The sequence below is a fragment of the Lampetra fluviatilis genome, chromosome 61 (genome assembly GCF_964198595.1).
Source record: "Lampetra fluviatilis chromosome 61, kcLamFluv1.1, whole genome shotgun sequence".
Taxonomy (NCBI): Eukaryota; Metazoa; Chordata; class Hyperoartia; order Petromyzontiformes; family Petromyzontidae; genus Lampetra; species Lampetra fluviatilis.
Genome location: NC_136335.1, coordinates 2,775,388 through 2,798,796, shown reverse-complemented (window position 1 = coordinate 2,798,796; position 23,409 = coordinate 2,775,388). Strand labels below are relative to the sequence as shown.

The following is a 23,409-nucleotide window of genomic DNA, read 5'->3' as shown; positions in this document are numbered from 1 at the left end:
CTCTCCCTTGTCTCTCCCGTGTCTCTCTCCCGCATCTCTCCCCTGCGTCTCTCCCCCACGTCTCTCTCTCCCCCGTCGTCCCGTGACGCCAGAGTGATTCGTTCGTTGGTTCATTCGCCCTTTTCCCCCCCCCCTCCCATTCCGTTGTTGTTTTTGTCGCCAGGGTCATGTCACGTCCTTCATTGGCGGGTCACGTGATTCATTCATTCATTCATTCGATCGCTCGCTCGCCCTGTTGAGTCATTCGTTTTCATCGGCTTCTGTTCGTCATTATTCCTTCCGGGTGGTGAGCGTGCCGGCGATGCGTTCCGTAATCCCCGTTCATTCATTCTGTCCAATCATTCGTCCGCGCGTCATGAGATTCATTCATTTTTGCCGGTTGTGTTAATTTATTGGCTTGATCTTCTTGGTTCTTGCGGTAAAGTCGTCACGTAGAATGGAAATAATTAAATAATAAAAATAAAACATGATAAAATAATTCTCACGACGTTTCGGCCACAACGCAAGCAGCCGTCTGTCGGAAAGACAGCGTCATTCACATCATCATCAACATCATCATTAACATCATCATTATCAACATCATCAACATCATCAACATCATCATCTACATCATCATCATCATCAACAACATCATCATCATCTACATCATCAACATCATCATTTTTTTCGATTTAAAGCTTTCGTGACTGCAGGGATTCATCTTCTTGGTTCTTTCGGTAAAGTCACGTAGAAGGGAAATAATAAAATAAAACATAATAAAATAATTCTCACGACGTTTCGGCCACAACGCAAGCAGCCGTCCTCAGGTGAAGAACAGGTCTGTCGAGAAGACAGCGTCTGAATGTCTCCCCGACAGACCTGGAGACGGCTGCTTGCGTTGTGGCCGAAACGTCGTGAGAATTATTTTATTATTTTTAATTTTTATTATTTTATTACTTCCCTTCTACGTGACTTTACCGAAAGAACCAAGAAGATGAATCCCTGCAGTCACGAAAGCTTTAAATCGAAATTTAACCGTGCGTTAGGTGAGTTTGTTCATTCTATAAGCGAGTTGTAGGAAATTTGCGCGCTTGAATGGGCCGAATTCGTTCTGATGACGTCGGAAATTATGCTCACGATTTCACCCCAAAGAAGTACTTGAGAATATTTAAACAACGGATACTTTGCACGTAAAGATACTAACAACATTATGAGCACGTGATATTAAAATGAATGCGTTAATTCATGTTTACTGTACCCTGGAACAGCCCGCCGTTAATCGGGGAATGGTCGGTAGGCAAACACATTGGGCTCTTTGGAGGCAATACGCTACATTATACACTACACTATATACTACACTATATACTACACTACACTATACACTACACTATACACTACTACCTACACTATACACTACACTATATACTACACTATATACTACATTATACACTACACTATACACTACACTATATACTACACTATATACTACACTATACACTACACTATACATTACTATACACTACACTATATACTACACTATACACTACACTATACACTACACTACTACACTATGCACTACACTATACACTACACTACTACACTATACACTACACTATACACTACACTACTACACTATACACTACACTATACAGTATACACTACACTATACACTACACTATACACTACACTACTACACTATACACTACACTACTACACTATACACTACACTATACAGTATACACTACACTATACACTACACTATACACTACACTACTACACTATACACTACACTACTACACTATACACTACTACACTATACACTACTACACTATACACTACACTATACACTACACTATACACTACACTCTACACTACACTACTACACTATAACACTACACTATACACTACACTACTACACTATACACTACACTATACACTACTATACACTACATTACTACAGTATACACTACACTATACACTACACTATACAGTATACACTACACTATACACTGCATTACTACACTATACACTACACTATACACTACACTATACACTACACTATACACTACACTATACACTACACTATACACTACATTACTACACTATACACTACACTATACACTACACTATACACTACACTATACACTACATTACTACACTATACACTACACTATACACTACACTATACACTACACTATACACTACACTATACACTACATTACTACACTATACACTACACTATACACTACACTATACACTACACTATTATACTACACTATACACTACACTATACACTACACACTACACTATACACTACACAACTACAGTACACACTACTACACTATACACTACTATACACTACACTATACACTACACTACTACAGTATACACTACACTATACACTACTATACACTACACTATACACTACACTACTACAGTATACACTACACTATACACTCCACTATACACTACACTACACACTACACACTAGTGCTGTACTAGTGACGAATTGGCCACGTTCTCTTGCCGTGACAACCCTCACTAGTTGGCCGTGTCGGGTGGTGGCGGGTTTTAACGACACATTTATTTATTTACTTACGCGATCTTACCCCCCCAAAAAAGAAACTTTACTGCGGATCATCATCACGTTGAAACGTACAGCAGCAGCCAACTATCTCTAAGCGCGCGTGTTGATGTCGATTGTAAAACGTGGAGGGGGGAAAAAAATTAACCCGTAAAAACAAAGTTTTTCGCTATAAATCCTTTATATGCGTGGCGGCTAGAGTCCTCTCGTCCTCTGGCTTGAGATGGCTGCCACCTATGGGTCAGATGATTGCCTGCCACCATTAAGCAATTGGTAATTAAATATCCTTTTTTTTCATAAAAAGTGTAACATTTTGGGAAAAAATGTTCACGAAAATAAATTGTCACGCACAACGAGTCTGTGTGCAAAATGTCAGCTCGATTGGATCACGGGAAGTGGGTTAAAAAACGACCGAAAGATTTGCACGGTCGTAAGCGCGCAAGCAAGCAAGCAAGTGAACTTAATATAAAGGATTTAAAAAAGCGGAGGACCCAGAGAAAAATCCACGCGATCAGTGGGAGTCGGAGAGCGAGAGAGAGACAGACACCACAAACTTCAAATATCCAAACGCGCAGACTGAGTAGTCATTAAAGCGTTCTCTCTCAAGGGTAGCGCAGTTGATGGTCTAAGGCTCCTATCACCAGTGACTGCACAAACATCCCCCGCGTCGCATTAAAAAATGTGCTTCGTCGCCTAATTAAGCTCATTCTATCTCCGATTACTTAATCACGTATCGTCACGCATGACCCCCCCTCCCTCCCATCACTCCTGAGCGATCACCGTCGTCAGCCAGCCAGCCAGCAGCCAGTCAGCCAGCCAGCAGCCAGCCAGCAGCCGTGGTCTACCCACTGTTGAATGTGGAGCCCTTTCCCCGAAGCGCTTGGCTGCCCAGCGAGCAATTTGGCTCCCGGCGCACGATCCGGTTTCGCTTGCATCGGCTCCATCTCCGCGGTGGGACGTACCCCGTCTCTCTGCCTCTCTCTCAGAGGTGGCAACCGGGTACCCGATACCCGTACCCTACCCGGCCGGGTACGGGTAGCCGGGTATCGGGTAGGGTACCCGTTTGCGACCCTGGTGCGGCCGGGTACGGGTAGGCCGTGAGTCACTGGTGAGTCACCGTTTGTCACTCATTTCCCAACGTCTTGTCTCTTCTCACAATTCAAGTTCCTAGAATCAACCCACCCGCGCCTGCAACGTGGCTTCATCCCAGAGGTCGCAATCGGGTACCCGATACCCGTACCCTACCCGTACCCGGCCGGGTACGGGTAGGGTACGGGTATCGGGTAGGGTACGGGTACCCGTTTGCGACCCTGGTGCGGCCGGGTACGGGTAGCCGGGTAAGGAATCAAAACCCGTTTGCGACCTTTGCCTCTCTCTGCTCGGACGCATTGCCCTCCTCCTGCCTTGGGCTGCCATTCTTTTGCCGTCCTTAGCCTTCACCCACCGACTGCCCAGCCCTGGTTGGGCCAAGGCACCCCCCTCACCACCCCCCTCACCAGCCCCCCTCACCACCAAGGACAGTGCATACATTATCAGAGTTGTGTTTTTTGTTTGCATTCCGACTGCAAAAATAAAATAAAAATCACGACGTTTTGGAGGCAACACAAGCTTCCACCTGAAGACAGAAGCTTGTGTTGCCTCCGAAACGTCGTGATTTTTATTTTATTTTTATTTTACTTTTATTAATTTTAAATTTTTTACCTACGTGACTTTACCGAAAAAACCTAAGAATATGGAATAGGTGTGTTTAACCTTTCTGAAAATCGTACAGGAGGTGTGGTAAGATTTTCAAACGCCAAGTTGAATAGCTTTTCCACGTAAACCACACACGGTACCCTGTTGTGAACCTATCACCAGGCTATTATTAAACCGTCCGTCAGCGCTGGGTACATTATTTTTTTGGTCGGACACAAAACGCCTAAAGCCACCCCTTCGACATCAAATTACACCACCACCGACCAACCCTGCCCGCCCTCCCCTTATTAAACAAAAAAAACTTTAATTAACGGTCCGATGGCTATAAGAATATGTTTAACCCTTTCTGGCTATGAAACAGAAGATTGCTAAGATGTTAAACCACCAAACAGAAACCTTTCGCGAGGGATAAAGTGCCGCATTAATCAAACGCGGCTCTTGCGGTGAACGTGGAAACAGAAAACAAGTATAACCCGTAAAAACAAAGTTTTTCACTATAAATCCTTTATATGCGTGGCGGCTAGAGTCCTCTCGTCCTCTGGCTTGAGATGGCTGCCACCTATGGGTCAGATGATTGCATGGCACCATTAAGCAATTGGTAATTAAATATAATATTTTGTCCTAAAAAGTGTAAAATTTTGGCAATAAATTCTTTCACGAACAATAATTGTCACGCACAACGAGTCTGTGTGCAAAATGTCAGCTCGATTGGATCACGGGAAGTGGGTTAAAAAACGACCGAAAGATTTGCACGGTCGTAAGCAAGCAAGCGAACTTAATATAAAGGATTTAAAAACATGCCGATGGTGTACGACGGCATTGTCTTTTACAAGTGATTGGTCCAAACCAGAGAGACGGCTTTCTTCAGGGCCTAGTATAAAACGGGTGTTAGAACAGAGGACGACGCCAAAATGCGAGCAGCTTGACTGTGAAGGAGACTCTTTTTGTATCGTGTGTGTGTCTTAATAAAATACGATAAAATCACGCGCAATATATATTTATTGAGAACCGAACAGAAAAAAAAAACTAATCCAATTTTTCAGCAGCAGCAGCAGCGGCAGCTGACGTTAAAATTAATTTTGTGTCCGTCCGTTTGGACGACATCTCTTCATTTGGCGAGCGTATATCGACTTTTTAAAAATCCTTTATATTAAGTTCACTTGCTTGCTTGCTTGCGTGCTTGCATGCTTGCTTGCTTGCTTACGGCCGTGCAAATCTTTCGGTCGTTTTTTAACCCACTTCCCGTGATCCAATCGAGCTGACATTTTGCACACAGACTCGTTGTGCGTGACAATTAATTTTCGTGAAAAAATGTTTCCAAAATTTTACACTGTTTAGGGAAAAAAAAAATTAATTTACCAATTGCTTAATGGTGGCAGACAATCATCTGACCCATAGGTGGCAGCCATCTCAAGCCAGAGGACGAGAGGACTCTAGCCGCCACGCATATAAAGGATTTATAGTGAAAAACGTAGTTTTTACGGGGTATACTTGTTAATCCTTTATATTAAGTTCACTTACTTGCTTACGACCGTGCAAATCTTTCGGTCGTCTCTTAACCCACTTCCCGTGATCCAATCGAGCTGACATTTTGCACACAGACTCGTTGTGCGTGACAATTAATTTTCGTGAAATTTTTTCCAAAATTTTCCACTTTTTAGGAAAAAATAAAATTTCATATTTAATTTAAAATACCAATGTGATAAAAATGAAACTCTTACTCAAGAAAAACAGAAATGAATAATAAAACAAAACCGATGCCACGCATATAAAGGATTTATAGTGAAAAACTTTGTTTTTTTATGGGTGAATTTTTTTCTGTGCTCCTCTCGACGGGAGCCGGTCCGACGTTGCCAGATTTTGAGGGATCGGGGCGGGGATGTGCCGGGTGGAGCACGGCAATCTACCGTCTCTTAGGTTTTTTTAGGTAAAGTGACGTGGGGTAAAAATAAATAATAAAAGTTAAAATAATAGAAGTAATTTCATAGTGAATATATAGCAGTGTGCTATACAGTTGAGTGGGTAGAATAAAACAGTGTAATATGACAAGGTTTAGTCAATAAGCATATTAGTTGCTGCGGCGCCATATTATTAACATTCCTTCCCTTTATTAATTCTAACCTTCCTCCCTCCCTTTGATGCTGCTAATCCTGCATAATGCACGGGCATAGTGACTTTAAACCCCTCGCCAAACCTCCTACGCATCTCACAAGTAGTACTAATCGCATATCTGCATTTCCCATAAATATGCTAAATTCCTCTTGAGATGCAAATTATTTTGTCAAGGCGCTCTTCCCCCTCCATCCCAGCTTAAATATACGCTCCAAGCCTGGAGCGTGCCATTCAGACTCTGCCTTCTCGACAGACCTGTTCTCCACCTGAAGACGCCTGCTTGCGTTGTGGCCGAAACGTCGTGAGAATTATTTTATTATGTTTTATTTTTATTATTTTATTACTTCCCTTCTACGTGACTTTGCCGAAAGAACCAAGAAGATGAATCCCTGCAGTCACGAAAGCTTTAAATCGAAATTTAATAATAGAAGTAAAATTATAAATCACGACGTTTCGGAGGCAACATCAGGTGGGACCGTGTTCGTAAGTGCGGGGTGTTCGTAAGTGGAGGTGTTCGTAAGTGGGGGTGTTCGTAAGTGGGGGTGTTCGTAAGTGGAGGTGTTCGTAAGTGGGGGTGTTTGTAAGTGGGGGTGTTCGTAAATTGGGGTGTTCGTAAGTGGAGGTGTTCGTAAGTTGAGGTGTTCGTAAGTGGGGGTGTTCGTAAGTGGGGGTGTTCGTAAGTGCCTGCGGTGTTCATAAGTCGAAGACTGCCCCTATCGCCGTTGAAATACTTTCGCGTTGCGGGAGCCTTAACAACAACACAACTGAAATCCATTCCCATCAATGGTTCTTTGTCGTATTTCTCTTTCTTCATTTTACTTGCTACACACGCCGAAATGTTACGTTCATTCACCCGCGGCCGTTGACGATTTCATAGCCTGCAAATAATACAACGTTTTCTCGGCGCAATTTTGACGTTTCTTTGTGGCTTCGCCAGCCAATTTTCGTCGTTTTGTTGACTCCTCTTCCCCACTGACCTTCGAGGTAGCCGTGTGGCTTCGGTACGGTTCATGAATGGCCCTGTCTCACGGAGCCGGCACTGCTGTGGATCATGGGTTCTGAACCAGGCGTCTGTTGCATAGAAAGTTGATGGTCTCTGCCTGGTCACCAGCGAATCGCACAGAGACCCATAGACACGCACAGAGACCCACAGACTCGCACAGAGACCCATAGACTCACACAGAGACCCATCGACTCATAAAGTAACCCACAGACTCGCACAGAGACCCACAGACTCACACAGAGACCCACAGACTCACACAGAGAACAGAGACCCACAGACTCACACAAAGACTCACAGACACACATAGAGACCCACAGACTCACAAAAAGACCCACAGACTCACACAGAGACCAACAGACTCACACAGAGACCCACAGACTCACACAGAGACCCACATACACAGAGACCCACAGACTCGCACAGAGACCCACATACTCACACAGAGACCCACAGACTCACACAGAGACCCACAGACTCACACAGAGACCCACATACACAGAGACCCACAGACTCGCACAGAGACCCACAGATTTAAGCGGGTTTCTCGTGCGGGGAGTTTATGGGCTGTGCCCGGTGACCAGTGGACCATACCAAAAACAAACATCATATTTATTCTCGTGTTGATGTTGTTGGTGGTCACGATGATTCCACCAAGTTAAGACTTCTCTTCATGCTTCTCGTGTTGATGTCGATGATGACGGGGGATGATAGTAACCATGATGACGTGTGTCACCTTTCGGCTTCGATTTTTAGTGCTTGCTTCTGATTGATGATGATGATCAAGATGACGATGGTTACATTTATTTTACTCCCACCACAATTGCAGGTATTGCTGCTACTTCTCACCCACGTGATCCTCCCAGTGACCCACGTGACCCTCCCTGACCCCGTGACCCTCCCTGACCCCGTGACTCCCCTCCCCCCGTGACCCTCCCAGTGACCTCCGGTGACCATCTCTGATCCTCCGTGACCCTCCCTGACCCCCGTGACCCTCCCTGACCCCGTGACCCTCCCTGACCCCGTGACCCCCCCCTCCCCCCGTGACCGTCCCTGACCCACGTGACCCTCCCTGACCCCGTGACCCTCCCTGACCCCGTGACCCCCCCCCCCCCCGTGACCGTCCATGACCCACGTGACCCTCCCTGATCCCACGTGACCCTCCCTGACCCCCGTGACCCTCTCTTACCCCGTGACCCTCCCTGACCCCGTGACCCCCCCTCCCCCCGTGACCCTCCCAGTGACCTCCGGTGACCGTCCCTGACCCACGTGACCCTCCCTGATCCCCCGTGACCCCCCCTCCCCCCGTGACCCTCCCTGACCCCCGTGACCCTCCCTGACCCCCGTGACCCTCCCTGACCCCCGTGACCCCCCCTCCCCCCGTGACGTCCCAGTGACCTCTCGTGACCTTTCCCGTGGGTGTCTCCCGCAGGTCCCATGTGATGCCCCGGCTCCAGGAGTCTCGCTCCCACGAGTCTCTGCTCAGCCCCACCACAGTGGAGGCCCTCGACCTCAGCATGGAGCAGGAGGTGGTCATCCGCGCCGTGCACAGCAGCATCCTGGGCCAGGACTACTGCTTCGAGGTGACAAACGCGCGTTGCCCGGCTGTCCGTGTCATCGACCGTCGTGGGTGTCGCAGTCGTCATTGGCATCGTCAAAGAAATCACGGGGCAGACCCAGGTGCTGTGGGTCGCCTGCTGTGCCAGGCTGGGTGCTGTGTTTTGAACACGCGCACATTCGTACACACACAGACGCACAAAGACAAAGATCCCCCGATTAGCCTCATCAGACTGTTGGGGCAAGTGCTGTTAGCGAGCACCTATGAAGGCCGGAATGGTACACGAGGGGGTGGATGGACAGCAGAGGTGTGGACTCGAGTCATGTGACTTGGACTCGAGTCAGACTCGAGTCATGAATTTGATGACTTGCGACTCGACTTGGACTTGCATAACAATGACTTTGTCCCACCTCTGGTGGACAGTACCACCCCCGACCGCTTTTGTCTCCCTAGTGGCGATGTTTACACACCACAACAGCTACTCTATTTGAGGCTGAGTCGACCTAGGGGAGGCCAAGGACCGGTTAAAATAATTGTCACTGGTGTTGTTGGTCGTGAGTGGGAACCGCTACGCTACCGCTCCCCACGACTTACACGCACACGCACACACACGCACACACACGCACACACACGCGCGCGCACACACATTCGCACACACGCACACACGCACACACGCACACACACGTGCACACACGCACAGGCACACACACGTGCACACACGCAAGCACACACACATTCACACGCACACACACGTGCGCACACACACATTCACACGCACACACGCGCGCGCACACACGCGCACACACGCACACACACGCGCGTGCACACGCACACGCGCACACACGTACACACACACAAAAGTACACACACACACGTGCACACACACACACACAAGCACACACACATTCACACACACACACGTGCACACACGTACAGAGGCCGCTGTACATCGTGACTATGCGAGGAGTAACAAGCAGACAGGATGCGTCGTGGGTCAGTCGCGAGAGACGTCTCAGGGGACTGGCGGATGGCCGATGAATTACTGATCAGCCGCAGCAGCAGTAGCAGCAGGAGTAGCATCAGCAGCATCATCATCAGCAGTAGCATCAGCAGCAGCATCAGCAGCAGCAGTAGCAACAGCAGCAGCAGCATCAGCAGCATCATCATCAGCAGTAGCATCAGCAGCAGCATCAGCAGCAGCAGTAGCATCAGCAGCAGCAGTAGCAGCAGCAGTAGCAGCAGCATCATCAGCAGCAGCATAATCAGCAGCATCATCAGCAGCAGTAGCATCAGCAGCAGCAGTAGCAGCAGCAGCAGCAGTAGCAGCAGCATCAGCAGCTGCAGCATCAGCAGCAGCATCATCAGCAGCAGCAGCAGCATCATCAGCAGCAGCATCATCATCATCAGCAGCAGCCGCAGTAGCAGCAGTAGCATCAGCAGCAGCAACAGCAGCATCATCAGCAGTAGCAGTAGCAGCAGTAGCATCAGCAGCAGCAGCAGCAGCATCAGCAGCAGCAACAGCAGCATCATCAGCATCATCAGCAGCAGCTTTAACAGCGAACAGTGGCACCACCACAGCGGTAGTAACCGGGGCGGCCTGCCGGATTCCAACCGCGAACCTCCGCAAGGCATCTCTGAAAGCCAGCGGTGCTGTCCATGCAAAGATGATGATGATTATTATTAATATTTCGATTTAAAGCTTTCGTGACTGCAGGGATTCATCTTCTTGGTTCTTTCGGTAAAGTCACGTAGAAGGAAAATAATAAAAATAAAACATAATAAAATAATTCTCACGACGTTTCGGCCACAACGCAAGCAGCCGTCCTCAGGTGAAGAACAGGTCTGTCGAGGAGACAGTGTCTGAATGAATTCATTCCCGACAGACCTGGTCTTCACCTGAGGACGGCTGCTTGCGTTGTGGCCGAAACGTCGTGAGAATTATTTTATTATGTTTTATTTTTATTAATAAAAATAAAACATAATAAAACAATTATTTCATTGCGTTTTACTATCATTAATAAAAATTAAACATAATAAAATAATTCTAATTTATTATGCTTTATTTTTATTATTTAATTACTTCCCTTCTACGTGACGACTTTTACCCAAAGAACCAAGACGATTATTCCCATTATTCATATTATGAATGTTCACGTGTAGAAGGTGGGGGGGGGGGGGAGGTGGTGTGGTCTAGTGACAGGCGTATAGCGGAGAGAGTGAGACTGAGTGTCCTAGCCCCCCTCCCTCTTTGCGCTTGCGCCGTACCCTTGACTCGACCTATCCCGGCGCTGACGACACCGCCGCCACCGCCGCCTGCGCCCGCGTGCCGCTTAATGAGTTGGGGGAATTCTGCTCCTACGCTTGTGGCGGAGTGAGGGCCACGCTTCTCTCTTACCCCGGGGCGCTCGCTCGCTCGCCCTCTCGCTCGCTCGCTCACCCTCTCGCTTGCTCGCTCGCTCACCCTCTGGCTCGCTCACCCTCTGGCTCGCTCGCTCGCTCACCCTCTGGCTCGCTCACCCTCTGGCTCGCTCACTCGCTCACCCTCTGGCTCGCTCACCCTCTGGCTCGCTCACCCTCTGGCTCGCTCACCCTCTGGCTCGCTCACTCGCTCACCCTCTGGCTCGCTCACCCTCTGGCTCGCTCACTCGCTCACCCTCTGGCTCGCTCTTTCTCTGGCTCGCTCACTCGCTCACCCTCTGGCTCGCTCACCCTCTGGCTCGCTCACCCTCTGGCTCGCTCACTCGCTCACCCTCTGGCTCGCTCACCCTCTGGCTCGCTCACTCGCTCACCCTCTGGCTCGCTCACCCTCTGGCTCGCTCACTCGCTCACCCTCTGGCTCGCTCTCCCTCTGGCTCGCTCACTCGCTCACCCTCTGGCTCGCTCACCCTCTGGCTCGCTCACTCGCTCTCCCTCTGGCTAGCTCACTCGCTCACCCTCTGGCTCGCTCACCCTCTGGCTCGCTCACCCTCTGGCTCGCTCACTCGCTCACCCTCTGGCTCGCTCACCCTCTGGCTCGCTCACTCGCTCACCCTCTGGCTCGCTCTCCCTCTGGCTCGCTCACTCGCTCACCCTCTGGCTCGCTCACCCTCTGGCTCGCTCACCCTCTGGCTCGCTCTCCCTCTGGCTCGCTCACTCGCTCACCCTCTGGCTCGCTCACCCTCTGGCTCGCTCACCCTCTGGCTCGCTCTCCCTCTGGCTCGCTCACTCGCTCACCCTCTGGCTCGCTCACCCTCTGGCTCGCTCACCCTCTGGCTCGCTCACTCGCTCACCCTCTGGCTCGCTCACCCTCTGGCTCGCTCACTTCGCTCACCTTCTGGCTCGCTCTCCCTCTGGCTCGCTCACTCGCTCACCCTCTGGCTCGCTCTCCCTCTGGCTCGCTCACTCGCTCACCCTCTGGCTCGCTCACCCTTTGGCTCGCTCACTCGCTCACCCTCTCGCACGCTCACCCTTTCGCTCGCTCACCCGCACGCTCGCTCACCCTCTTGCTCGCTCGCATGCTCACCCTCTCGCTCGCTCGCACACTCAACCTCTCGCTCGCTCATCCACACGCGTACTCGTTTACCCGCTCGCTCGTTCAGCCGCTCGCTCGCTCACCCTCTCGCTCGCTCACCCTCTCGCTCACCCTCTCGCTCGCTCACCCTCTCGCTCGCTCACCCTCTGGCTCGCTCACCCTCTAGCTCGCTCACCCGCACGCACGGTCGTTTTCCCACTCGCTCGCTCGTTCAGCCGCTCGCTCGCCCACCTGCCCGTCCACTCGCTCGCTCACTCGCTCGCCCTTTCACCCACTCACTCAGCCGCTCACCCACCCGCCCGCCCGTCCACTCGCTCACTCAGCCGCTCGCTCACTCGCTCGCTCGCCCGGTCACCCACTCACTCAGCCGCTCGCCCACTCGCTCGCTCGCCCGCTCACTCACTCAGCCGCCCGCTCGCCCACTCGCCCGCTCGCCCTCCCCCGCCGTGTCGCGAACACAGGGATTTTGAAAGCGAAGCCATAAATCAAAAGCGGTTTGGGAACGGCGACGCGCTGCGTGGCCGGGTGCGCTCCCGCGTGTGTGTCTGTCTGTGTGTGTGTGTGGCTGTGTGTGTGTGTCTGTGTGTGTGTGTCTGTCTGTGTGTGTGTGTGTGTGGCTGTGTGTGTGTGTCTGTGTGTGTGTGTCTGTCGGTGTGTGTGGGTCTGTGTCTGCGTGTGGCTGTGTGTGTGTGGCTGTGTGTGTGTGGCTGTGTGTGTGTGGCTGTGTGTGTGTCTGTCTGTGCGTGTGGCTGTGTATTGTGTGTGGCTGTCTGTGCGTGTTTATGTGTGTCTGTCTGTCTGTGTGTGTGGCTGTGTGTGCGTGTGTGTGTGTGTGGCTGTCTTTGTGTGTGTCTGTGTGTGTCTGTCTGTGTGTGCGTGTGGCTGTGTGTGCGGCTGTCTGTGTGTGTGGCTGTGTGTGCGTGTGTCTGTCTGTGTGTGCGTGTGGCTGTGTGTGTGTGTGTGTGGCTGTGTGTGCGTGTGTGTGTGTGGCTGTCTGTGTGTGTGTCTGTGTGTGCGTGTGGCTGTGTGTGCGGCTGTCTGTGTGTGTGGCTGTGTGTGCGTGTGTCTGTCTGTGTGTGTGTGGCTGTGTGTGCGTGTGTCTGTCTGTGTGTGCGTGTGGCTGTGTGTGCGTGTGTCTGTCTGTGTGTGTGTGTCTGTCTGTGTGTGCGTGTGGATGTCTCTGTGTGTGGCTGTCTGTGTGTGTGTGTCTGTCTGTGTGTGCGTGTGTCTGTCTGTGTGTGTGGCTGTCTGTGTGTGTGTGTGGCTGTAGGTGCGTGTGGCTGTCTGTGCATGTGTGTGTGTGTGTCTGTCTGTCTGTGTGTGTGGCTGTGTGTGTGGCTGTGTGTGTGTGTCTGTCTGTGTGTGCGTGTGGATGTCTCTGTGTGTGGCTGTCTGTGTGTGTGTGTGGCTGTAGGTGCGTGTGGCTGTCTGTGCATGTGTGTGTGTTTGTCTGTCTGTCTGTGTGTGTGGCTGTGTGTGTGGCTGTGTGTGTGTGGCTGTCTGTGCGTGTGTCTGTGTGTGTCTGTCTCTCTGTGTGTGTGTTTGTGTGTCTGTCTGTGTGTGTCTGTCTGTGTGTGTGGCTGTCTGTGTGTGTGTGTGGCTGTAGGTGCGTGTGGCTGTCTGTGCATGTGTGTGTGTGTGTCTGTCTGTCTGTGTGTGTGGCTGTGTGTGTGGCTGTGTGTGTGTGGCTGTCTGTGCGTGTGTCTGTGTGTGTCTGTCTCTCTGTGTGTGTGTTTGTGTGTGTGTTTGTGTGTGTCTGTCTGTGTGTGTCTGTCTGTGTGTGCTTGTGGCTGTGTGTGTGTGTGGCTGTCTGTGCATATGTCTGTCTGTCTGTGTGTGTGGCTGTGTGTGTGTGTGTGGCTGTGTGTGCGTGTGGCTGTCTGTGCATGTGTGCGTGTGGCTGTCTGTGCATGTGTGTGTGTGTCTGTCACACACAAAACACACACACACACAAAACACACACAAAAACACATACAAAACACAAAACACAGACACAATCACTCACACAAACACAGACACAATCACGCACGCAAACACACAAAACACACACACAAATAACACACACAAAACACACACACACAGACACAATCACGCACGCAAACGCTGTCACCTTGAAGGCAGCCCTTCTCATCACATTGCTCCTCAACTGGAGCGCTGCGTTGTTGGGAACAATCCATGCCCTGCTTTAATGATGCCTGTCATGCAAATGGGGATTTTGGAATGTATTTCAATTAGGCCATTATACAGACACGGCATGGGTTTAATTAGCCCACTACACTTGCCTCGCGTGCTGAAACACGGTTGTGTTGTTGTGGTGTGGTGTGTGGGGTGGTGTGTGGGGTGGTGTGTGTTGTGGGGTGGTGTGCTGTGTGCTGTGTGGTGTGTGTTGTGGTGTGGTGTGTTGTGTGGGGTGGTGTGTTGTGGGGTGGTGTGTTGTGTGGTGTGTGTTGTGGGGTGGTGTGTGGGGTGGTGTGTGTTGTGGGGTGGTGTGCTGTGTGGTGTGTGTTGTGGGGTGGTGTGTGGGGTGGTGTGTGGTGTGGTGTCTGTTGTGGTGTGTGTGTGTGGGGTGGGGTGGTGTGTGTGTTGTGTGGTGTGTCATGTGGTGTGTGTTGCGGTGTTGTGTTGCTGTGCGTCGTGTTGGTGTGCTGTGTGTTGTGTTTGTGTTGTGATGAGTTGTGTGTTGCTGTGTGTTGGTGTGCTGTGTGTTGTGTTCGTGTTGTGATGAGTTGTGTGTTGCTGTGTGTTGGTGTGCTGTGTGTTGTGTTTGTGTTATAATGAGTTGTGTGTTGCTGTGTGTTGGTGTGCTGTGTGTTGTGTTTGTGTTGTGATGAGTTGTGTGTTGCTGTGTGTTGGTGTGCTGTGTGGTGTGTTGTGTTGTAATGAGTTGTGTGTTGCTGTGTGTTGGTGTGCTGTGTGTTGTGTTTGTGTTGTGATGAGTTGTGTCTTGCTGTGTGTTGGTGTGCTGTGTGTTGTGTTTGTGTTGTGATGAGTTGTGTGTTGCTGTGTGTTGGTGTGCTGTGTGTTGTGTTTGTGTTGTGATGAGTTGTGTGTTGCTGTGTGTTGGTGTGCTGTGTGTTGTGTTTGTGTTGTGATGAGTTGTGTGTTGCTGTGTGTTGGTGTGCTGTGTGTTGTGTTTGTGTTGTAATGAGTTGTGTGTTGCTGTGTGTTGGTGTACTGTGTGGTGTGTTGTGTTGTGATGAGTTGTGTGTTGCTGTGTGTTGGTGTGCTGTGTGTTGTGTTCGTGTTGTGATGAGTTGTGGGTCGATCAGTGGTTCTTCATCTGTGCTGCAGTCTTGCAACCCTTGGGTTCCCAATCGATAACAAAAATGTACGATGTTAATAAAAACATCATCATCATCATCGTCGTCGTCGTCGTCGCACAAGGCAGTGGGATACTACTGGATGTTGCTTCTAAATCGTTGGTTCTTCATTTTTGCTGCAGTCTTGCACCCCATTGCTTCTCGGTCGTAAGCAAAAAAAATTGTACCTTAATAAATACGTACAGGGTTGTATGAAACTAAGTAAGTTGTGTTTTGATAATAGGGATTTTCCCCTTTTTTTCTGGCAACAAAACAGGTGTGTTGAGATGTTAAAACACCAAACTGAAACCTTTTGCAAGGAATCATGTCACTGCATTAACCACAATGCTTGTGGTCAGAATTCAAACGAAAAACACACTCTGATAATATATGGCATTGTCCTTGAAACTGATTGGTCCACACCAGAGACAGCTTTCTTGAAAAAAATCCACGCGACCACGGGGAGAGAGACACTGCAAACTCAAAATGTACAGCAGCAGGGTCGGGATCGAACCCACGACCTCCTGCGCACCAGGCGAGGTAGTTAACATCTCCTAGCCACCGTGATGATGATGAGAGAGAGAGAGACACGCAAACTCAAAATATACAGCAGCAGGCGTCTGGGTTGGGATCGAATCCACGACCTCCTGTGCACCAGGCGAGGTAGTTAACATCTCCTAGCCACCGTGATGATGATGAGAGAGAGAGAGTCACGCAAACTCCAAATACACAGCAGCAGGCGTCAGGGTCGGGATCGAACCCACGACCTCCTGCACACCAGGCGAGGTGGTCAACATCTCCTAGCCACCGTGCAACCACTCTGAGTCTCCACCTGAGCGCACGAGCTCCTCCGTGAGTCTTCCATGCAAGCCGTCGGCCCGTCTTGGTTGGCGTCGGCCCCTGATGAAATTAATTAAATTTATTAAATAGGGGGGGGGGCGAGCGGGGGATGTCCAATTCCCTTGCCCCCCTTACCGCCTCCGATAGCTTGGCCACTCGGGGTCTCTCTGTCGGCCGTGTCGCCTGCACGCCTCGCGTCTCCTAGCCTACTTAAGGGAGACCCCGTGACGCGAGCGGGGTCACCGTGGGAACGAGTAGAGTAAGCAGGGTGAAGAGGGAACCAGTGGGTAGAGAGAGGGGATCGAATAGGGAGTCTGGGGAGAAGCCGGTGGTAGCCGTAGAGCAGAGGTCGCAAACGGGTTTTGATTCCTTACCCGTACCCGGCCGCACCAGGGTCGCAAATGGGTACCCGTACCCTACCCGTACCCTACCCGTACCCGGCCGGGTACGGGTAGGGTACGGGTATCGGGTAATAATAATAAAATTCTTCAACCTGAGGATGGCTGCTTGCGTTGTGGCCGAAACGTCGTGAGAATTATTTTATTGTTTTATTTTTATTAATTAAACTAAAACAGAATAAAATAATTATTTTATTATGTTTTATTATCATTAATAAAAATAAAATATAATAAAATAATTATTTTATTCTGTTTTATTTTTATTAAAACATAATCAAATAATTATTTTATTCTGTTTTATTTTTAATAAAACATAATACAATAATTGTATTTTATTATGTTTTATTTTAATTATTTCATTACTTCCCTTCTACGTGACGACTTTACCGAAAGAACCAACAAGATGAATCCCTGCAGTCGTCACGAAAGCTTGAAATCGAAGCTTTAATAAACCCTTGGCGAAAGCCCTTATCTTTAGATTTGAAGCTTTCGTGACGGCAAGGCTTCATATTCTTAGGTTTGTTTTTTCGGTTAAGCCACGTAGGTAAAACATTAAAATTAATAAAAGTAAAATAAAATAAAAAATCACGACGTTTTGGAGGCAACACAAGCTTCCGTCTTCAGGTGGAACCGTCACAGCCACGACAGCTGTATCAAGTAATTTTAATGTTTTACCTACGTGACTTTACCGATCTCGCCCCGCAGGGAACTTCTCTACATTCTAGATTTGAAGCTTTCGTGACTGCAAGGATTCATACTCTAAGTTCTTCCGAAACGTCGTGAATTTTTATTTTTTATTTTTTTAAATTTCATTTTTTATCTACGGTACTTTACCGAAAGAATTAAGGGTATGGAAACTTCTCTACAACCGCCGCCTCCGATCTCGCCCTCCGCCCCCGTAGGTCACCACGGCGGTGAACACTCGGTGCTTCTGCTGTCGATCGGCAGCCGAGAGGGACAAGTGGATGGAAAACCTCAGGCGAGCTGTACAGCCCAACAAGGTGGGAGCGTGTGTGTCACGGTGTGTGTGTGTGTGTCACTGTGTGTGTGTGTCACTGTGTGTGTGTGTGTCACTGTGTGTGTGTCACGGTGTGTGTGTTACTGTGTGTGTTACTGTGTGTGTGTTACTGTGTGTGTGTCACTGTGTGTGTGTCACTGTGTGTGTGTCACTGTGTGTGTGTCACTGTGTGTGTGTTACTGTGTGTGTGTTTCACTGTGTGTGTGTTACTGTGTGCGTGTCACTGTGTGTGTCACTGTGTGTGTGCGTGTCACTGTGTGTGTCACTGTGTGTGTGCCACTGTGTGTGTGTCACTGTGTGTGTTACTGTGTGCGTGTCACTGTGTGTGTCACTGTGTGTGTGTCACTGTGTGTCACTGTGTGTGTGTCACTGTGTGCGTGCGTGTTACTGTGTGCGTGCGTGTCACTGTGTGTGTTTCACTGTGTGTGTGTCACTGTGTGTTTCACTGTGTGCGTGTCACTGTGTATGTCACTGTGTGTGTGTCACTGTGTATGTCACTGTGTGTGTTACTGTGTGTGTGTCACTGTGTGTGTTTCACTGTGTGTGTGTTACTGTGTGCGTGTCACTGTGTGCGTGTCACTGTGTGTGTTTCACTGTGTGTGTGTCACTGTGTGTGTGTCACTGTGTGTGTTTCACTGTGTGTGTGTCACTGTGTGTGTGTCACTGTGTGCGTGTCACTGTGTATGTCACTGTGTGTGTGTCACTGTGTATGTCACTGTGTGTGTGTCACTGTGTGTCACTGTGTGTGTGTCACTGTGTGCGTGTCACTGTGTGTGTTTCACTGTGTGTGTCACTGTGTGTGTGTCACTGTGTGTGTGTCACTGCGTGTGAGTCACTGCGTGTGTGTCACTGTGTGTGTGTGCGTGGGGAGCGGTGGTGCAGTGGTTAGCGCGCTGCGCTACGAACCTGGCGACCCGGGTTTCGGTTCCCGCTCACGGCCACCACCGGTGACGATTATCTGAACCGGTCCAGGGCCTCTCCTAGGTCGACTCAGCCTCAAACGAGTACCTGGTGCGGTGTGTAAACATCGCCACTAGGGAGACAAAGGCGGCCGGGCGTGGTGCTGGTCACCCACCCCCTCGTGTGCCACAGGTGCTGCCCCTCGCTCACCGCACTTGCCCCTACAGTGTGTTGAGGCTACACGGGGCGGTGGGGAACAGCAGGGAGGCAACTGGTGGAGTTTCTTCCCCAGCAGTGAGATCCAGAGTGCAATTGCGGGGATCCACCTTTACCTCCACTCCCTCCCCCCTCCACTCCCTCCACTCCCTCCCATTTCCCTCCCTCCACTCCCTCTCCCCACTCCCCCCATTCCCTCCCTTCACCCCCTCCACTCCCCCACTCCCTCCCCCCACTCCCCCACTCCCTCCCTTCACTCCCTCCCTCCACTCCCTCCCCCCACTCCCCCCATTCCCTCCCTTCACCCCCTCCACTCCCCCACTCCCTCCCTTCACTCCCTCCCTCCACTCCCTCCCCCACTCCCTACCCCCACTCCCCTCCCTCCACCCCCTCCACTCCCCCACTCCCTCCCCCCACTCCCCCACTCCCTTCACTCCCTCCCTCCACTCCCTCCCCCCACTCCCTACCCCCACTCCCTCCACTCCCTCCCCCACTCCCTCCCCCCACTCCCTCCCTCCCCCCCACTCCCTCCCCCCACTCCCTACCCCTCCCCTCCCCTCCCACCCCACCCCCACCCACCCCCACCCCCACCCCCACGCAGGACAACACCCGGCGCACCGAGTGCTCACTCAAGGTGTGGGTTATCGAGGGCCGCGACCTGCCCGCCAAGAAGCGCTACTACTGCGAGCTGTGCATCGACGACGCGCTGTAACGCGCGCACCACGTGCAAGCTGCGTTCGGACGGCCTCTTCTGGGGCGAGCACTTCGAGTTTGCCGGCGTGCCGGCACGCGCCCGCAGCCTCACCGTGCACCTGTACAAGGAGCCGGACAAGCCGCGCAAGAGGGCACCCGCGACAAGGGCCAGCGGCTACGTGGGCCTGGTGAGCGTGCCGCTCGCCGGGGTGAGCGGCCGACAGTTCGTGGAGCGATGGTGCCCCCTGAGCACGGCCCGGGGAGGGGGAGGCGGGGGAGGCGGGGGGAGGGGGAGGGGTGGGGGGCAAGCTGGTGAGAGCGGCCCGTGCCTGCGCTCCGGATTAAGGTGAGGGTTGGTGGTTGTGGTTTGGTGGTGGTGGTGGTTGGTGGGTGGTGATTGTGGTGGTGGTTGTGGTGGTTGGTGGTGGTTGGTGGTGGTGGTTGTGGTGGTTGGTGGTGGTTGGTGGTGGTGGTGGTGGGGGTGGAGGTGGTGGTGGTGGGGGGTGGAGGTGGTGGTGGTGGGGGTGGTGGTGGTGGGGGTGGTGGTGGTGGTGGTGGGTGGTGGTGGTGGTGGTGGTGGGGGTGGTGGGTGGTCGGTGGTGGTGGTGGGTGGTTGTGGTGGTTGTGGTGGTGGTGGTGGGGGTGGAGGTGGTGGTGGTGGTGGGGGTGGAGGTGGTGGTGGTGGGTGGTGGTGGTGGTTGTGGTGGTGGTGGTGGGGGTGGAGGTAGGTGGTGGTGGTGGTGAAATCTTGTCTAGATTTGAAGCTTTCGTGACTGCAAGGATTCATACTGTTAAGTTTTTCGTGAAAGTCAAGTAGGTATAAGTAAATAAATAATAAAAGAGCTATTTTTATCATGTTAGAAATTAAATAATAAATAACGACGTTTCGGAGGCAACACAAGTCTCCGTCATCAGGTGGGACCGTCACAGCCAGATTAGCTGCATCAAGTGAGGCAGGGATTCAAGATGCAAGCTCCTGTTATCGCTGCTTCTCTTGAGGAAGGCCAGCGCCTCGAGAAGCTGTGACTTCTTGTCTCGTCTGTCTGTTAAAAACTCTAACAGATAGGTGGAATTCCTTCCCGTAGAGGGCATTCATTCTAGATTTGAAGCTTTCGTGACTGCAAGGATTCATACTCGTAGGTTTTTTCGGTAAAGTCCACGGTGGTAGGTTCCAAATTAAAAAAAAATTGTTATTTTCTTTGAACCTATCTATGTGACTTTACTGACAGACCCAGATAATAGTGGTGTTGGTTGTTGTGGTGGTGGTGGTGGTGGTGGTGAAATCTTGATTTGAAGTTTTCGTGACTGCAAGGATTCATACTCGTAGGTTTTTTCGGTAAAGTCCACGGAGGTAGGTTCCAAATAAAAAAAAAATTGTTATTTTCTTTGAACCTATCTATGTGACTTTACCGAAAGACCCAGAGAATAGTGGTGTTGGTTGTTGTGGTGGTGGTGTTGGTTGTCGTGGTGATGGTGGTGGTGGTGATGATTGTCGTGGCGGGTCTGAATATGGTGGTCGTGGTGGTGCCAGTGCCGGATTATTATAGATTCTAGCTACATATGTAGTAATAGCTACTACACATGTAGTAGTAGCTACATATGTAGCTCTTACACAAGTGCGAGGCCCGTATGTAGTAGCTACTACACGTGTGGTTTTCTACCTAGTAGCTACTACACGTGTAGCACGTGTAGATACTACATATGTAGTAGTAGCTACTAAATTTGTAGCTACACATGTAGTAGTAGCTACTACATGTGTAGTAGTAGCTACTACATGTGTAGTAGTAGCTACTACACATGTAGTAGCTACTACTACATATGTAGTAGTAGCTACTACATGTGTAGTAGCTACTACTACATATGTAGTAGCTACTACATGTGTAGTAGTAGCTACTACACAAGTAGTAGTAGCTACTACTACACATGTAGTAGCTACTACTACACGTGTAGTAGCTACTACTACACATGTAGTAGCTACTACTACACATGTAGTAGTAGCTACACGTGTAGTAGCTACTACTACACGTGTAGTAGTAGCTACTACTACACGTGTAGTAGCTACTACTACACATGTAGTAGCTACTACTACACATGTAGTAGTAGCTACTACTACACATGTAGTAGTAGCTACTACTACACATGAAGTAGTAGCTACTACTACACATGTAGTAGTAGCTACACGTGTAGTAGCTACTACTACACATGTAGTAGTAGCTACACGTGTAGTAGCTACGGGCCCCGCACTTTCAAGGGCCCCGCGCTAAACGCTTTCAAGCTGTCAACTCCGGTTCGGTGATTCTGCACTTGCTCTATTACACTATACCGCCTTCGACTTTTACGAACGACCGTGCGTGTAAGGTTAGCGACTTGTCGTGTTATCTGGGCTGTGTAGCAAAATGAAACAATACAATTACTTTACCGCGCAAGTTACAAATGTGTGTTGTTATATTTTCGTGTTTTAGGGCCCCTTTATAACATCGTGTGCTACAGGCCCCGCGCTTAGTTTCATCCGGCACTAGGTGGTGGTGATGGTGGTGGTGATGGTGGTGGTGTTTTACGGATGTGGCGGTGGTGGTGGTGGTGGTGGTGGTGGTGGTGATTGTGTTGGTGTTTACGGATGTGGCGGTGGTGGTGGTGGTGGTGGTGGTGATTGTGTTGGTGTTTACGGATGTGGCGGTGGTGGTGGTGGTGGTGGTGGTGATTGTGTTGGTGTTTACGGATGTGGCGGTGGTGGTGGTGGTGGTGGTGGTGATTGTGTTGGTGTTTACGGATGTGGCGGTGGTGGTGGTGGTGGTGGTGGTGATTGTGTTGGTGTTTACGGATGTGGTGGTGGTGGTGGTGGTGGTGGTGGTGATTGTGTTGGTGTTTACGGATGTGGCGGTGGTGGTGGTGGTGGTGGTGGTGATTGTGTTGGTGTTTACGGATGTGGCGGTGGTGGTGGTGGTGGTGGTGGTGATTGTGTTGGTGTTTACGGATGTGGCGGTGGTGGTGGTGGTGGTGATTGTGTTGTTGGTTCTGGATGTGGAGGTGGTGGTGATAAATTGTGGTGGCGGTGGTGGTGGTGGTGGTGGTGATTGTGTTGTTGGTTCTGGATGTGGAGGTGGTGGTGGTGGTGGTGGTGGGGATTGTGTTGGTGGTGGCGGTGGTGGTGGTGATGGCGGTAATCGGAGCCACTCACAGCGGTAACCCAGAGCACCACCACCACCACCACCCTCTCTCTCCTGACCTTCCACCCTCCCTCGCTCCGCGTGACCTTTGCCCCCCTCCCCCGTAGGCACGCTTCCTCAGCGTGTCGGTGCTGCCCACCGAGTGCTACAAGGAGTTTGCGGAGCACGTGACGGCCTCCTACCCCCCGCTGTGCTCTGCCCTCGAGCCGGTGCTGGGCGTACGCAGCAAGGAGGAGGTGGCGGGCACCCTCGTGCACATCCTGCAGAGCACAGGCACAGCCAAGGTGGGGGGTGTGGTGGGGGTGGGTGGGTGGGGGGGGGTGGGGGTGGGGGGGTGGGGGGGGGTGGGGGGGTGGGGGGGGGGAGATGGCGGTGGTCGTGATGCTGTCCGTGGGTTTGATTTGTAGTGATCATCGTCGTCATCATCGTCGTCATCATC

General features: G+C 50.8%; 2 protein-coding genes across 2 annotated transcripts in view; one reads left to right on the top strand and one right to left on the bottom strand.

Moving 5' to 3' along the window:
• The window catches only part of TTLL11 (tubulin tyrosine ligase like 11), a 263,922-nt gene that overhangs the window by 89,870 nt on the left and 150,643 nt on the right, over positions 1–23,409 (bottom strand). The gene's annotated exons all lie outside the window — the stretch shown is intronic.
• LOC144951210 (disabled homolog 2-interacting protein-like) overlaps positions 8,090–23,409 on the top strand; it is a 75,274-nt gene continuing 59,954 nt past the window's right edge. The window contains 9 exon segments of the mRNA XM_078881359.1: positions 8,090–8,097; positions 8,612–8,620; positions 8,803–8,953; positions 17,879–17,977; positions 19,712–19,819; positions 19,821–20,084; positions 20,086–20,127; positions 20,129–20,149; positions 23,078–23,254. Coding sequence (XP_078737485.1) covers positions 8,090–8,097; positions 8,612–8,620; positions 8,803–8,953; positions 17,879–17,977; positions 19,712–19,819; positions 19,821–20,084; positions 20,086–20,127; positions 20,129–20,149; positions 23,078–23,254 — 879 coding nt within the window.